Source organism: Lagenorhynchus albirostris, chromosome 1, assembly GCF_949774975.1.
Source record: "Lagenorhynchus albirostris chromosome 1, mLagAlb1.1, whole genome shotgun sequence".
NCBI classification, from domain to species: domain Eukaryota; kingdom Metazoa; phylum Chordata; class Mammalia; order Artiodactyla; family Delphinidae; genus Lagenorhynchus; species Lagenorhynchus albirostris.
Window position 1 is genome coordinate 86764380 of NC_083095.1, and position 14197 is coordinate 86778576.

Consider the following 14197-nt stretch of genomic DNA (forward strand, 5'->3'; position numbering starts at 1 on the left):
GTTGTAGTGTATTTCTTAGCTGCTGCCAAACCATTTAGGCCTGGGCCACATAGGAGCAGCCTAGTGAGTTACAGAGAGTGTTTCCAAAATGGAAGGCCACTCAGGTAGGCTCACACTGTTGTTACTGGGAGCAGCTTCAGCTCGTGACTCTTCCTGGAAGGGTTGGTACAGGCCTTCAAACCAGTATTTCATCTCATCAGATTATAGCCATTTACTTCTTAAGGGACATATTGAGATTTTCTTTTTTTTGGCCACGCCATGTGGCACATGGGATCTTAGTTCCCCAATCAGGAATTGAACCCGTGCCCCCCCCCCGCATTGGGAACGTGGAGTCTTAACCACTGGACTGCCAGGGAAGTCTCCATATTGGGACTTATGGCCACTTGTTGTATTAGAACTCGTTAGGCTGTCAGTGATGGAAAACTAACCTAGGTAGAAAAGGGGAGTGTATTTGCTATTGTATCTGTAACTCCAGCGGGATAGGGATATATCTGGTCCTGAGAACTGAAACTAGGGATTGCTAGGATTCTCTCTCTTACCTTATCTTGTCTGTGCCTCTTGTGTGCTCTTTGATGGCCTTCCAGTCCCATCTGGCCACATGGCCACCAGCAGCTCCCAGGAACATACCTCACAGAGTCTACTGGGGGAGTCAAACCTGGTCTCTCTGGTAGCAAGTTAAGGGATTCCAGGGAAAGGGTTTTGATTAGCCCAACTGGATCATATACCTATCCCTGTATCAAAGAGGTCAGACTAAGAAACGCCTACTTTGGGGACTTACCTTGTGGTCCAGTGGTTTAAGACTCTGAGCTTCCACTGCAGGGGGCACGGGTTCGATCCCTGGTCGGGGAACTACGATCCCGCATGCCACAAGGTGCAGCAAAAAAAAAAGGAAGATATGCCTACTTCAGTAAAGTGTTCACCTTTGACCAATGGGAAGGATTACCATTCCTAATCAAACTACTTGAGGAGAGTTACATAAGGATCAGAGTCAAAAAAGAGGGGAGTGGGGCAGGAGGGGAGACAGGGTTACTGTTTTTCTAGCTCTATAAAACAATAGATGTCCACTGTGCTTACATAGGACTTTCTTGGTTGCAAGAAAACCCAATTCAAATTCACTTAAGCAAAGGAAAACAGAGAATTTATTGATTCTCGTAACTGAAAAGGTCAGAGGTAAGATGGCTCTAGGCAGTTTTGCTCCAAGGCTTACATGACGCCTTCAGGACTTGGTGTCATTCCATCTTTCACCTCTGCCTTTTCTTCTGAGACAGGCCTGCTCCGTATGGTAGCAAGATGGCTTGCAACCAAGTTCACATCCTACTGAGTCCGTGTTTATCTTGAATAAAAAATAGCTACCCTCTTTCAGAATCTGAATAGAGCCTCTGGATTGGCCTGGCTTGGGTCATGTTCATATCCCTAAACAAAATAGTGTAACAAGGTAGATCGTTCCTGGGTCACCTGCCTACCCTGACGGTCAGGTATTGTCCACCCCACTGGAACTACATGGATTGTTCTGGACAGGGGTGATTCTCCAAGGAAAACCAGGGCGCTGTTATCAGCAACAGGAGAAGGAATGCATGCTAGTCAGGCAGAAGCAACTACTGTTTACCGTATCCTATTAGTGATAGGCGGGCTGCAGGAGAGGTGGAAAGCCAGGGGAGTCTGGATTTGTTACATAGCCAAGCCTTCTCTCAGCCCATGTGTTCTTTCTTGCAGATGTGAATGTGGCCTTCCAACAGTCAGCACACAAGGTGCTGCTAGATGATGACAACCTCCTCCCTCTGTTGCACTTAACAATCGAGTATCATGGAAAGGAGCATAAAGGTTTGCTGTGCTTCCTTGAGTCTTTCTGCTCCTACTGGTCATTATCTGTTCTGCTTCCATCCACTTCCACAGAAACCATATCATTTTGGACCTTAGAAATCACCTAGTCCAGTGCCCTAATTTTACACAAAAGAAAAGGGAAGTCGAGAGGCTAAGAGATGGCCAGGCCATGGTTTTGGCTTGTTTTTGTCATGCTGCTGGAATGGTCTCTGTTTATTTATAGCCACAGTTAAGACTAAAAAAAGAATCTCTAAAAGACCTCCTAAGAGAACACCTCATGGGAGTTTCCTTGCCTTCTACAAGTCCCCTTTGTATCCCCTTTATGCTTCTGACACTGCAGGTTCGAGTGAGCGCTCATTTCATGAATGTTCCTCACCTTGTTGAAACTCTAGTTCTAGATGAGCAAAGTCATCTTCTCTGTTCTTAACAGATGCTACTCAGGCAAGAGAAGGGCCTTCTCGGGAAACTTCTCCCCGGGAAGCCCCTGCATCCGGCTGGGCAGCCCTAGGTCTTTCCTATAAAGTGCAGTGGCCACTACACATTCTCTTCACACCTGCTGTCCTGGAAAAGTGAGTATTTCTAAGTTTCTCACAGGTAATTATTACACATCTTACTTCCACGAGAAGAAATTATCAGGAGTAGAATTGGTTGGGAGCAAGATAGCCAGCCAACTGGTTTTGTTTGTTTTCTGGCCACGCCACGCAGCTTGCAGGATCTTAGTTCCCTGACCAGAGATTGAACCCGGGCCCCCTGCAGTGGAAGCACCAAGTCCTAACCACTGGACTGCCAGGGAAGTCCCCCAGCTGGTTTTTAACAGTCTATAAGTCAGAGGCTGCAAACTCAGATGCCTTTGGGGTCCGGACAGATAACATTAATAAGTGAAGCTGCAGATGTGAGATGGTAGGAGTGGTGGATGCTGGGATGAGTGGGCGGGTCAAACCCTTAAAACCATCAGAGCTTTTTTTTTTTTTGCGGTACGCAGGCCTCTCACTGTTGTGGCCTCTCCCGCTGCAGAGCACAGGCTCCGGACATGCAGGCTCAGCGGCCATGGCTCACGGGCCCAGCCGCTCCGCGGCATGCGGTATCTTCCTGGACCGGGGCACGAACCCGTGTCCCGTGCATCGGCAGGCGGACTCTCAACCACTGCACCACCAGGGAAGCCCCATCAGAGCTTTTTTTTTTAATTGCAAAATAACGAGCAATTTACAGGCTGCCAGTTTCTGGCCTCTCTTCATCCTCTCCATTCCTGTTCATAACCCTCTACTGTTGGGGGGAAGAGAAGCTTAGGGTATGAGAGACTAGACATAAACTAGAAAGATAAAGCTGGTTTAGGGAGAAGATGCAGAGCCCACAGCCCACATAAGTAAGCTGCCTGGACTCTGTCCAAAGAGCCTCCGTAGCTCCCAGTCCACTTTCCTTCTCACTTGAGATGCTCTTAACACCCTTGAAGAAATCAAGCTCAGAAGTATTTTCCTAAACATTTTATTTTGAAAATTTTCAAATATAAACAAAAGTATGGACTATCACAAACACCCATGGACGCATCATCCATCTTCAGTAACTAGCAACATCACGCTGTTTGTTTCATCTCCTCTTTTTTTTGGCCAGAGCCTTATAAAGCAAATCCCAGACATGTCATTTCACTCCACCACTGTGCAATTCAAAAAAGCCATCTTTGAGACTTACCTGGTGGCGCAGTGGTTGAGAATCCACCTGCCAATGCAGGGGACATGGGTTCGAGCCCTGGTCCAGGAAGATCCCACATGCCGCACAGCAACGAAGCCCGTGCGCCACAACTACTGAGCCTGCACTCTAGAGCCCACGAGCCACAACTGCTGAGCCTGAGTGCCACAACTACTGAAGCCCGTGCACCTAGAGCCCAAGCTCTGCAACAAGAGAAGGCACCACAATGAGAAGCCCACGCACTGCAACGAAGAGTAGCCCCCGCTCACCGCAGCTAGAGAAAGCCCATGCACAGCAACGAAGACCCAACAAGAAAGACCCAATGCAGCCAAAAATATTTTTTTTTAAAAAAAGGCATCTTTTTAACATAACTACAGTGCTATTATCACACCCAGTAAAATTAACAATAATTCCTTATTATCTGATATCCAGTCCACATTGAAATTTCCCCCATTATCTAAAAAATGTCTTATGGTTGGGTTTGTTCAAATCAGAATACAAACAAGGTGTACTATTTTCAGTACATTGTTCCATTAGAAATAATTTTTAAAGGCAGATGGAATCAGGTTATCTTATGCAAGCCAGCCTAAGAATAGGTAAATAAGCCCAGTTCCACCAGGAATCAGCTGCTCTTCCCATGCATCTTCTCGGTACAGGGCTCAATATCAGGCAGCTACCTAGAGCTGTGAGGGGAGCCCTTGATTTTTTTTTTTAATTGAAGTATAGTTGGTTTACAATGTGTTAGTTTCAGGTGTACTGCAAAGTGATTCATATAGATATATATGATTCTTTTTTTTCAGATTCTTTTCCATTATAGGTTATTATCTTGAATATAGTTCCCTGTGCTATACAGGAGGTCCTTGTTGGTTATCTACTTTATATATAGTCGTGTGTGTCTGTTAATCCCAAACTCCTAACCTATCCCTCCCCACCCCCACTCCCCACAGAGCCCTCAATTTTATCTCCTCTTCTGTGGGCTTCAGGGACAGAGAATCACAGCAACCAAAATCCTTGGTTCCCAACACATTCTTATTTGTCCATGCAGGGCACTCCTTCCTCCTTCATACACACACACACAAATGCCACAGAACCACTTTTAGAACAGTGTCTAGAACACTGGCAGTAATGTCCATCTACCTGTCTGGTCCTTCCCAGCCCTGCCCCCTTGCCTCCCCCAACCCTAAGTGACCACTACCCTAAATTCCATGTTTTATTTTTTTTATATAAATTTTAATTTTTAAAATTTTTGTTTGTTTTATATGCATTTTATTTTTGGTTGTGTTGGGTCCTCGTTGCTGCACGCGGGCTTTCTCTAGTTGCAGCGAGTGGAAGCTACTCTTCGTTGCGATGCACAGGCTTCTGATTGCGGTGGCTTCTCTTTTGGAGCACAGGCTCTAGGTGCACAGGCTTCAGTAGTTGTGGCTTGCGGGTTCTAGAGCACAGGCTCAGTAGTTGCGGTGCATGGGCTTAGTTGCTCCATGGCATGTGGTATCTTCCTGGACCAGGGCTCGAACCCATGTCCCCTGCATTGGCATGTGGATTCTTAACCATTGCGCCACCAGGGAAGTCCCTTCTATCCTTTTTACACAGTTTTATAACATCTATATATGTTCTCCCAAAGTATATATATATTTTCTATTTAGTTGTTTTAAGCATTACAAAAAAAGGTATCAGGCTATATGTAATCTTTTTAAATTTCCCTTTTTTATTCAAAATCATGTTGCTAGGAGTCATTTTATGTTGTACAGCTGAAGTTCATTCATTTTAATGGCTGTGCAATATTCCATCATATAAATAAACCAGTTTATCTGTTCCCATCTCTAGGCAAACTTATATCCTTCCTGCCTTTTGGGGAGAAATGGGTGGCACAGAGTTCTAGGGTTTGTCACGCAGGTGGGGCTTGAGAGGGGTGAAGTTTTTATCTTGAATAGTCTGGTGTTTCTGTCAAGGTACAATGTTGTTTTCAAGTACTTGCTGAGTGTGCGCCGGGTACAAGCTGAGCTGCAGCACTGCTGGGCCCTACAGATGCAGCGCAAGCACCTCAAGTCCAACCAGACTGACGCAGTCAAGTGGCGCCTAAGAAATCACATGGCCTTCTTGGTGGATAATCTTCAGTACTACCTCCAGGTCTGTGTCGAGGGATGAGTAGAAGGAAGGGGTGTGAAAAAAAAGTCCAGGAGGTTGGCAGGAGTCATTGAAGAGGAATCCTGCATTTGGTGAAAAACTGGAATTTGAGAAAGTTCATGGATTATATCACTAGGCATGTTTCTTGGGGGGCATTTTAGAGGGTAATGGAAATAAGTGGATGAAGGAGAACGAGGAGTTAAGGTCCTTATCAGTAATGCAGTATTTAATTATTGTTGCCCCCTTATTTTATAGTTTGCTGTAGCTTCTGGAATCCCATAGGACTTAACCAAGTCAGTCGGCGGAGGGGATGTGGCGTGCGGGGGATGGGGGTGTGGGGGTGAGATCTGCCAAGACATTGGAGGTCGTCAGGAAGTAGGCAGACGACTTCCTACAAGGCGAGGCAACATAAGGGGGTCTTCGTTCAGCTTTAAAGGGGCTTGGATAGGAGGAAGGTGAGTGGGAGCAGAGTTCCTGTTTCATCCTCTCAGGCATCTGATGTTCTTGAGTACTTAGACTACGCAAGGTACTAAAATCATTTGTGCAACTGTCTACCAGGTTGATGTGCTGGAGTCTCAGTTCTCACAGCTGCTTCATCAAATCAATTCTACCCGAGACTTTGAAAGCATCCGATTGGCTCACGACCACTTCCTGAGCAATTTGCTGGCCCAGTCCTTTATCTTGTTGAAACCTGTAAGTAGGGCTGGTTGGTTTCCTCAGACTGCTTCTAGCCTGACTGTTCCCTTAGGCACTTGCCAGGATATGGAACTATCATTAAGCAACTTTCCAATCTCTGTCTTTAAACATTTTTAACAACTTATAAAGCAAAACTAAGAGGGAATACTAAAAAGGAACTTAAATGTCTTTGAATTTCTGAAATACTATATCACAAGATGTGGTGAGCAGCTATAGATAAAAGAATATATGCTTAACCCTCAGAAGGAAGGATTTAAAGAAATTTTTAAAAACCTTTCTGACACCACAGAAAGACTAATGAAAAGTATGTAGAATTTACTTTCTTAGAAATCTTGTGGATCAGGATCGACCAGTTTGGAAGTTGTTTTCACAGACAACTAGAGCAGTGTCTCCCTCTGTGTGTGTGTGTACATATGTACATACATATATTGTGTATCTCCCTCAGGGAAGTTATTCTCAGCCTTGGACCCACGTGGGAATCATCTGGGAGCTTTAAAGTAATCTAGGACCCAGAGCACTTAAATTAGTAGAACCCAGGCACCAATCTTTGAAAGCTCACAAGTTGATTCCAGTTCAAGGATGAAAAAGCAGGAAGATGAAAATGACCCCTTGTAGATTCTAATAGAACAGTTATGCTTTATCTTTGACGGGAGCTACTTGTTATTCCTCAGTTGTGCCACACTCTTTTGTTCTGGTATTTGGGGCTGCTGTTATTTTTAAGGGAGAGTGAGTTCTGTAGATGCCACTCCAAAGGGTTCTGTGAATTGAAAACAACCAAGAACCATTGTCACAGGTAGACTGTCCTTGTACAGTATGAGTGCATCCTTGGGGAAAGCAGAATATCAGAGCAGGTGATGGTCATTAAATATTTATTGAGTGCTTACTGTATGCAAGGCACTGGGGATACAAAGAGGTATAAGTCATGGCTCTGCCCTTAAGGAGCTCACAATCTAGTTGGAGAAACGGGACTTACATACATCACAGATCAGTAACAACACAGACGGCCTGAACAAACGCCAAGTACACAGTACAGATAATATAGAGGAGAGGGAAGCAAGGGGTCGCTAAAGGCTGTGGTGGGGAAGGGAGCACGCTGTTAGGAGTAGGACTCAAGCTGGTATTGAGGAGAGTATCCCAGGCACAGGGAACAACACTGAAAGCAAAGCTCAAGGTGGGAGCACACTCGGTGGGTCCCAGAGACAATGACTAGTTTAATGTGGCTCGAGTGGAGGTTTCGTGCAGGGTGACTAAGAATGACAGTGTCTTTGCCTGGAAGGGAAGAGTGTTTTACACATGTTGCATTTTGAGGGGCTGGCAGGACTTGCATTGTCTCTACTGAGGTCAGATGTAGAGAATGGGAATAGGTTGGCTCTTATTTTCCCAAATCTTTAATTTCACAGGTGTATCTTCCTTTTTCTCCTAACGTCAACTGTGTTTCCTGGCTAGGTGTTTCACTGCCTGAATGAAATCTTAGATCTCTGCCACAGCTTTTGCTCGCTGGTCAGTCAGAATCTGGGCCCACTGGATGAACGTGGGGCCGCCCAGCTGAGCATCCTGGTGAAGGTAAGTCAGCCCGGCCACTGAAAGTAAGCAGCCCTGTCCAAAGGACAGAGGTGGCTTTGTGGATGGGAAATCGTGATCTTTTCCTCTGAGTCAGTTAAAACATTTCCCCAATACATACACACAGAAATAGTAAGATAAAAAATGTTGGTATCAGTTTTTAAAGCAGATAATTATGTGCTGCCTGAGCGTTCAAATATAGTTCAGCCCTGAATAGTTTATTCAGCCCACCAGATATGCACTGGCTTTGTTCTTACTTTCTAACATCCAACCTCCTTACTTCCTTGAACTAACCCTCTGTTTCACTGAGATTATAATTATCTGCCTGTAACGGAAACACAGGCTCTCCCCAACCCCAGTACACAGCAGAATATATTAATTTGAAGCTGGCTGCTAAATTCCTACTGAGTATGAGAGTACTTTCATAGGAAGTCATGCATTCTATGGACTCGGTATGAAGAAGTCATTTTAGGAGCTAACAGAAATGGGAATGGGGAAGGCCAGTTGGTACTGTGGAATTTTCAGCAAGACTTTTCCAAGGAATCTCCTCTGCTCCTTCACTCCACATGGATAGCTGGTAAGTCTAAGAGGAATGACAGCTTGAGTCCTTCTCTCTGCAGGGTTTTAGCCGCCAGTCTTCACTCCTATTCAAGATTCTCTCCAGTGTTCGCAATCATCAGATCAACTCGGATTTGGCTCAACTACTGTTACGACTAGATTATAACAAATATTACACCCAGGCTGGTGGCACCCTGGGCAGGTAGGAACAACTGCCTTTGGGGCACTCAGTGGACTGTGTGTGTGTGGCTTTGTAACAAGTTGTAGAATTCCAGAGCTGGAAGGAGACTTTAGCCATCATCTAGTCCAAATACTCTCCTTTTATAAACAAGCAAAGTAAGGCTCAGCGAGAGAAAGGGCTGTGTCTGATCATCAGTGAAGATTATTTTGCAGTCAAAGTCATCAGAGTAAAGAACCAACACTCCTGGCGCTGAGGCAGGGCGTCAGTCCCTAGCGTGACGCGAACCGGCTGTGCAGCCTTAGCATCCCCCACCCCAGCCTCCCTGCCCCCCAGCTTTTTGCCTCTGAAAGGAGGGGACTGCTCCTTCTAACTCCAAACTTTTTAAAAATCTAATAGTGAGACTCAGTGGTAGGTGTCTTCTCTCAGAGGTCTGTCCCATTCAAAAAAGCAATTTATTATTCTGCTTTCTCTCTCTGAAATGTCAAGCAGATTTCTCCTAAGTGATTTTATTAGCAAGAAGAATTTTAAGATGAGATTATCTAGATCACAGGTTGCCCTGATTCATATTTCTTTGAAGAAAATCTTGGGAAAGCATGATATTTTGATGCAACTCTTTTTTTTCTTTTGCAGTTTCGGGATGTGAGAATTTCTGGTCCACAAACTAAGTAAGTCAATCCCCTGCGTTGTAACAGAAGATTCAAAACAAACATCCCATTCTCTGGCCAGACACTGTATGTCTGCAGCTACTGGAAAAGCTCTACCTTTTCTCCTAGAAGCAGTTATTGAACATCCATGGATACAAATCCTCCCCCCTCCTTCCCATGTGGAAGGGGCACCTGCCCCACCTTAGGGGAGTTCTTAACCCATCCACCAAGGAGGACTTGTGGCGTCAGCCCTCCCTCTGCTGACCATGCAGGATCTGTTACATTGAGAACATTTGTCGGATATGTTCATTTACTGAGCACCTATATGCCTAGGTACTGTTCAAACTGGGAGAGACACAGCAGTAAGCTATACAGATCAGAACGTTAAATGGCTCATGTGAAAAAGGAATTACATTTATTAATAAGTCAAATTCTGGCTGTTACCACTGAGCAAGAAAGGCACCAGGTAAGACAGGCTTCCCCACACCCCACAGACCTCCTTTCCTCTTTCAGAAATTAAAACTGAGCATCTCCTATCCTTAAGGATCTTCAAAACTGTGAATCTGAAGAATTTTACCAGTAACTTCCAATTATTTCAGATTGGTAAGAGGGTAATAATTCTAGCTATTGACAATGTATTCAAAGTATTTTTTAACAAAGAAAAAAGGTCCTTAAGAAAAAAAATTGTAGATTTCAAATAGTGAAAGATGCAGGTCTAATTATCCCACTTAGAAGGACCACAGGAGTAATCTGGCTCAACCATCACTGATAACAATCTTCATATCAGTGTGAACCGAAATATTCATTGAATAACCCCCTCCAAACTGAAAAAGAATGCAGCATTCTGGCCTCAGTGTGTAGCCACTCAATCTGGTCCTCATCTCTACATCTTCCACCACATACTACATACCCTTATTCCCTGTAATTGCCAGCTAAAGATGACCCCTTCCACTGCTTCCTCTGGAGCAGAGGTTAGCAAACTATGGCCAGCCACCTGTTTTTGTAAAATAAAGTTTTATTGGGACACAGTCACACTCATTTGCTTACCTATTGTCTACAGTTGCTTTCATGCTGTCGTAGCAAAGATAAGTAGTTGTGGCACACCAAATGGCCAAAAAAGCCTAAAATATTTACTGTCTATCTGGAAGAAAAAAAAAGATATTTAAGCCCACTTTAGAGAATGAGAGGACATCAACAGGGATGACGCTAGGAGTACAGAAGGAACAGCTTCCAGCAACTGTAACAGTAACCGTAATAAAATTTTGGACCTCTGGCTAGAGCTTCTAACAAACATTTCCAAGTGTTATCACTGTTTCTCATGTTTATATCCTTGCAGCAAGTCGTCGTTTATAGTCACCACCCATTCACAACAATTGGTCCTTTACCCTTTTGGCTGAGAGTACAGTACCCACAGGTCAGCTGTTAGTAAGCTCAACTCTAAAGAGAGATTTTTTTTTTTCATTGACAGAAAACTAAAAGCTGTGCCCAATTCCACTCAACTTCTGCCACAACTATAACTCTGGGCCTATTGTAAAATCAGGTTTTTGAAAGTGCTGAATTTTAGACAGCCCAGGTTAATCTTTTGACAGACAATGATACCACAGAAAACTTTAAAAAAAATTCACTCCTTGTTATTTTCCTTGGCTAGCTGTCCTTCTACAGTGAAAAAGCCCATTGAAAACTGCAGAGAAGGTACTATGTTTGTCTTGCTATTTGTTGAGATTAAGCTCAAAGAAATGGATGAAGAAATCCCAGTTACTACAACCAGAGATTCAACATTTATTTTATCATAAAAGTCCAGCAAATAAAAGTATATACAAGATCCATGCAAGGAATCCGGTTACACACAAGACACATTTAAAACCTGGTTAAAACACAGTCTCCACAACACCAGGGAATAAAACCGGTAAGACCGAGTATCCTTAGTGAGAAACATAATCGTGTTTATATTTTGGATGCTGCTTGAATCCAATTCTCTGCCCAACAATGAGGCACTGGATCACCCACTCTTGTGACACCACAGGCAGCTGCAATGCTTCAGCACACTTCAGCACCGAGGCTGGGCACGAGGGGTCCGTCACCACCACATCAAATACCCCTAAAGCAATATCTGCAGGAAGCAGGGGAAGGTGAGTGAGGAAAGGAGACTCAATTTAGTTCTCCAGTTAAAAGACAGATGAGCCTTCTCACCAGTATATCCCGCTCTGCCCAAACTAAAGCCCTTCATGTCAAACACAGTGCCAGTGATCACAACCAAAAGTGAAAAGTCACAATCACTATGTGCTGGCCTTGAGTTTAGCAGGTATACCAGTGGACACCAGGAGAAGCATAAACAGCCCGGTGCGTCACTCATGTTGGCTCACCTCTTGAAGGTGGTACTTTTCTTCTCTTAGAAACACGGGTAAGGTCAGCCTATCAAGACTGAGACTTAGACCACAAGGCCTAAGTGCTACGGGTCATGGACATCCTTGGAGCAATAACAACACACACAAACTTTTCAGGTACCTTTGTTATGGGCACTTGAATGGTGCTGCTTCACAGACGCTGCCCCCCCAGTCATGAGGATCTCAGACCAGAGCTCCAGGAAGTTCTGCTGTTGGTCTGATACCAAGAGTACCTTCAGATTCTGGAAAGGGTTTTCACGGGGTTGCCTACGAAGGAGTCAGAGAAACAGCACAACAGATAATATCCAATGACAGCCTTTCTGCAAAGGGACGCAGGTACAGCTGACTGCTTTCAATAGCCCTGCGTTAGGGTATCACCCCCCGCCCCTTCCCTCTTTCTCTGAATGATGTGTATTTTCTGGGATCCTGACCTTCTCATCTACCCCTTCTGATTTCCATGTTTATCCTGAGGCCAAGTTTAAGCCAAATCATACTCCTGAGCCTGTATTTTTAAACGTGTTGCTTAAAACAAGTTGAGAATATTGAATCTACATGAAAATCTCACACATTTTCAAAAGGTCCCTAACCAATATACTCTAGGATAATAAACTAGATGAACTGCTAAAATAATCTCAAACCCACTGAAATTCTGTAATTTATCCTATGATCATTCTAGTTTCTAGAAATATTTACTCTCCTAGATTCTCCCCCTCTGGAAGCTTGCTGTCTTCCTGTCTGCCGTTATAGATGGGCTCTCAGCTACTCACCAATCCAGAATTTTTTGCTCCTCGAGGCTGTACCCAGCTGGCAGCAGATAATTGCGGTAATTCTGGAGCTGGTTGGCATGGCAACTATCATGGACCCAGACATGAGACACACAAGGAATCCCACTGGCAAGGCACAGGAAGTACTTCCGGGTTCGACAATGCTGATCCGCAATTAGGAGACACTGGTAGGCTGTATTACACTGGAAGGAAAGGAACGGCACCCATGGGTCTAGTGACTTCTAGGGAAAGCCCCTGAATAGTAGGCCTTAATGAGTCATAGGGAACAAATCTGAACACTTCCATTATACTATCCAAAATGTGACTGAGTCTGTCCTTCTGCTCAAGGCCTGTTCTCTCACTAAAAAGCCCAAGTAGCTTCCCTAGATAATCCCTCTGCCTCACCTGCAGCTTTCTGGGGGCTTAAATCCTCAAGGGACAACCAAACCCCAAGTATTTAGCTAACACTCTAACAGGGATTACTAGTAAACACCAATTTTAATCTGCTTTTGTCCCAGCAACAGAACCACAGCTATTAAGTAACCCAAGGTTCTAACTTCTCTTCCTTGTACACAGTAAAAATTCTGTTTCATGCGACAATGTTTTGGCAGTTTCCCAGTTCCTGAAATCTCTAGCAACTGTATCCATCGTCCCCGGCCCCTATCAGCCTTCTTCTCGGTACAGCAAGTGGACTCTTCTCATCACTGCCCCTTTGGGAATCTACACAAAGAAACTCCTCACCTGGGCTTCATTGAAGTCTTCGAGAATATAGCCAGCTCCTGCTCGAAGCTGGGATTCTGTGTATTGCTTGTTGAAAGGAGGAATTTCTAAAAATTCTATTAAAGAGACATAACCAAGATAATAGTTACTACCAGCTGTTTTTTTATTTGCTACTTTATGCCTGCTTCTTACTGCCCCCTTTTCTACTCCCCAGCTATCTCCACAGCACTGTATCCCAAAGATGCAGGTGAAGGCTTCCCCATGGGTCAGAAAGAGATCTGTCTTGAGGCCTATAAAATGCTGCCAAAAGAAGGGAAAGAGCAGGAGGGGTGGGGGAAGATGAGAAATGGAGGCAGGTCCTACACCTGAAAACATCAAAGGTTTCTAAACTAAGAATGAGTCATGGGACTGTGCACAGGGATGGACACGCACCCACTTCCCACAGTGCTGTACTCCAACTTGAGTAACCCTTACCATCAGGAAGTTCCTCCTTATGTCTACCCTAAATCTCTCCTTCTGCAAACTAACCCTATTTCCTCTAATTCTGCCTTCTCTGGAGATGAAGAATGACTGATTAGCACTTTTTATAATAAAGCCTTCAAATTTGCCCTTCATCAGCATTTTACCCCCTTATACACTAAATCTTTGATAAACCAAAATGCTCAAAGAAAACAGTGTTTCTAAAATTTAACTAATTAAAGTGAAGTTTCACCAGAAAATCCTGATTCAACCTTTTATTGAAAACTATCTCCCTTTGATGGTCTTGAAGTACCTCAGGACACTGAACATCAATGACTGCTCTATAGTCTTTTTTTTTTTTTGCGGTATGCGGGCCTCTCACTGTTGTGGCCTCTCCCGTTGCGGAGCACAGGCTCCGGACGCGCAGGCTCAGTGGCCATGGCTCACGGGCCCAGCCGCTCTGCGGCATGTGGGATCTTCCCGGACCGGGGCACGAATCCATGTCCCCTGCATCGGCAGGCGGACTCTCAACCACTGCGCCACCAGGGAAGCCCTGCTCTATAGTCTTGAGGGTGAAGTAGAAGTAGAAGTTATGAGACATGA

At 44.5% G+C, this 14197-nt stretch overlaps 2 protein-coding genes across 8 annotated transcripts in view; one reads left to right on the plus strand and one right to left on the minus strand.

The window, feature by feature from the left end:
- The window catches only part of TUBGCP4 (tubulin gamma complex component 4), a 45729-nt gene extending 35171 nt beyond the window's left edge, over window positions 1–10558 (plus strand). For all 6 annotated transcript variants that reach the window (XM_060148793.1, XM_060148804.1, XM_060148811.1 and 3 more), the window contains exons 12-18: window positions 1714–1821; window positions 2252–2390; window positions 5454–5631; window positions 6187–6321; window positions 7771–7887; window positions 8505–8644; window positions 9254–10558. In XM_060148793.1, coding sequence (XP_060004776.1) covers window positions 1714–1821; window positions 2252–2390; window positions 5454–5631; window positions 6187–6321; window positions 7771–7887; window positions 8505–8644; window positions 9254–9266 — 830 coding nt within the window. In that variant the 3' untranslated portion in view covers window positions 9267–10558. The remainder of the gene's footprint in view (window positions 1–1713; window positions 1822–2251; window positions 2391–5453; window positions 5632–6186; window positions 6322–7770; window positions 7888–8504; window positions 8645–9253) is intronic.
- The window catches only part of TP53BP1 (tumor protein p53 binding protein 1), a 70933-nt gene continuing 63912 nt past the window's right edge, over window positions 7177–14197 (minus strand). For both annotated transcript variants that reach the window (XM_060148649.1, XM_060148655.1), the window contains 4 exons: window positions 13157–13251; window positions 12419–12618; window positions 11773–11918; window positions 7177–11377 (listed from right to left, as the gene is read on the minus strand). In XM_060148649.1, coding sequence (XP_060004632.1) covers window positions 11190–11377; window positions 11773–11918; window positions 12419–12618; window positions 13157–13251 — 629 coding nt within the window. In that variant the 3' untranslated portion in view covers window positions 7177–11189. The remainder of the gene's footprint in view (window positions 11378–11772; window positions 11919–12418; window positions 12619–13156; window positions 13252–14197) is intronic.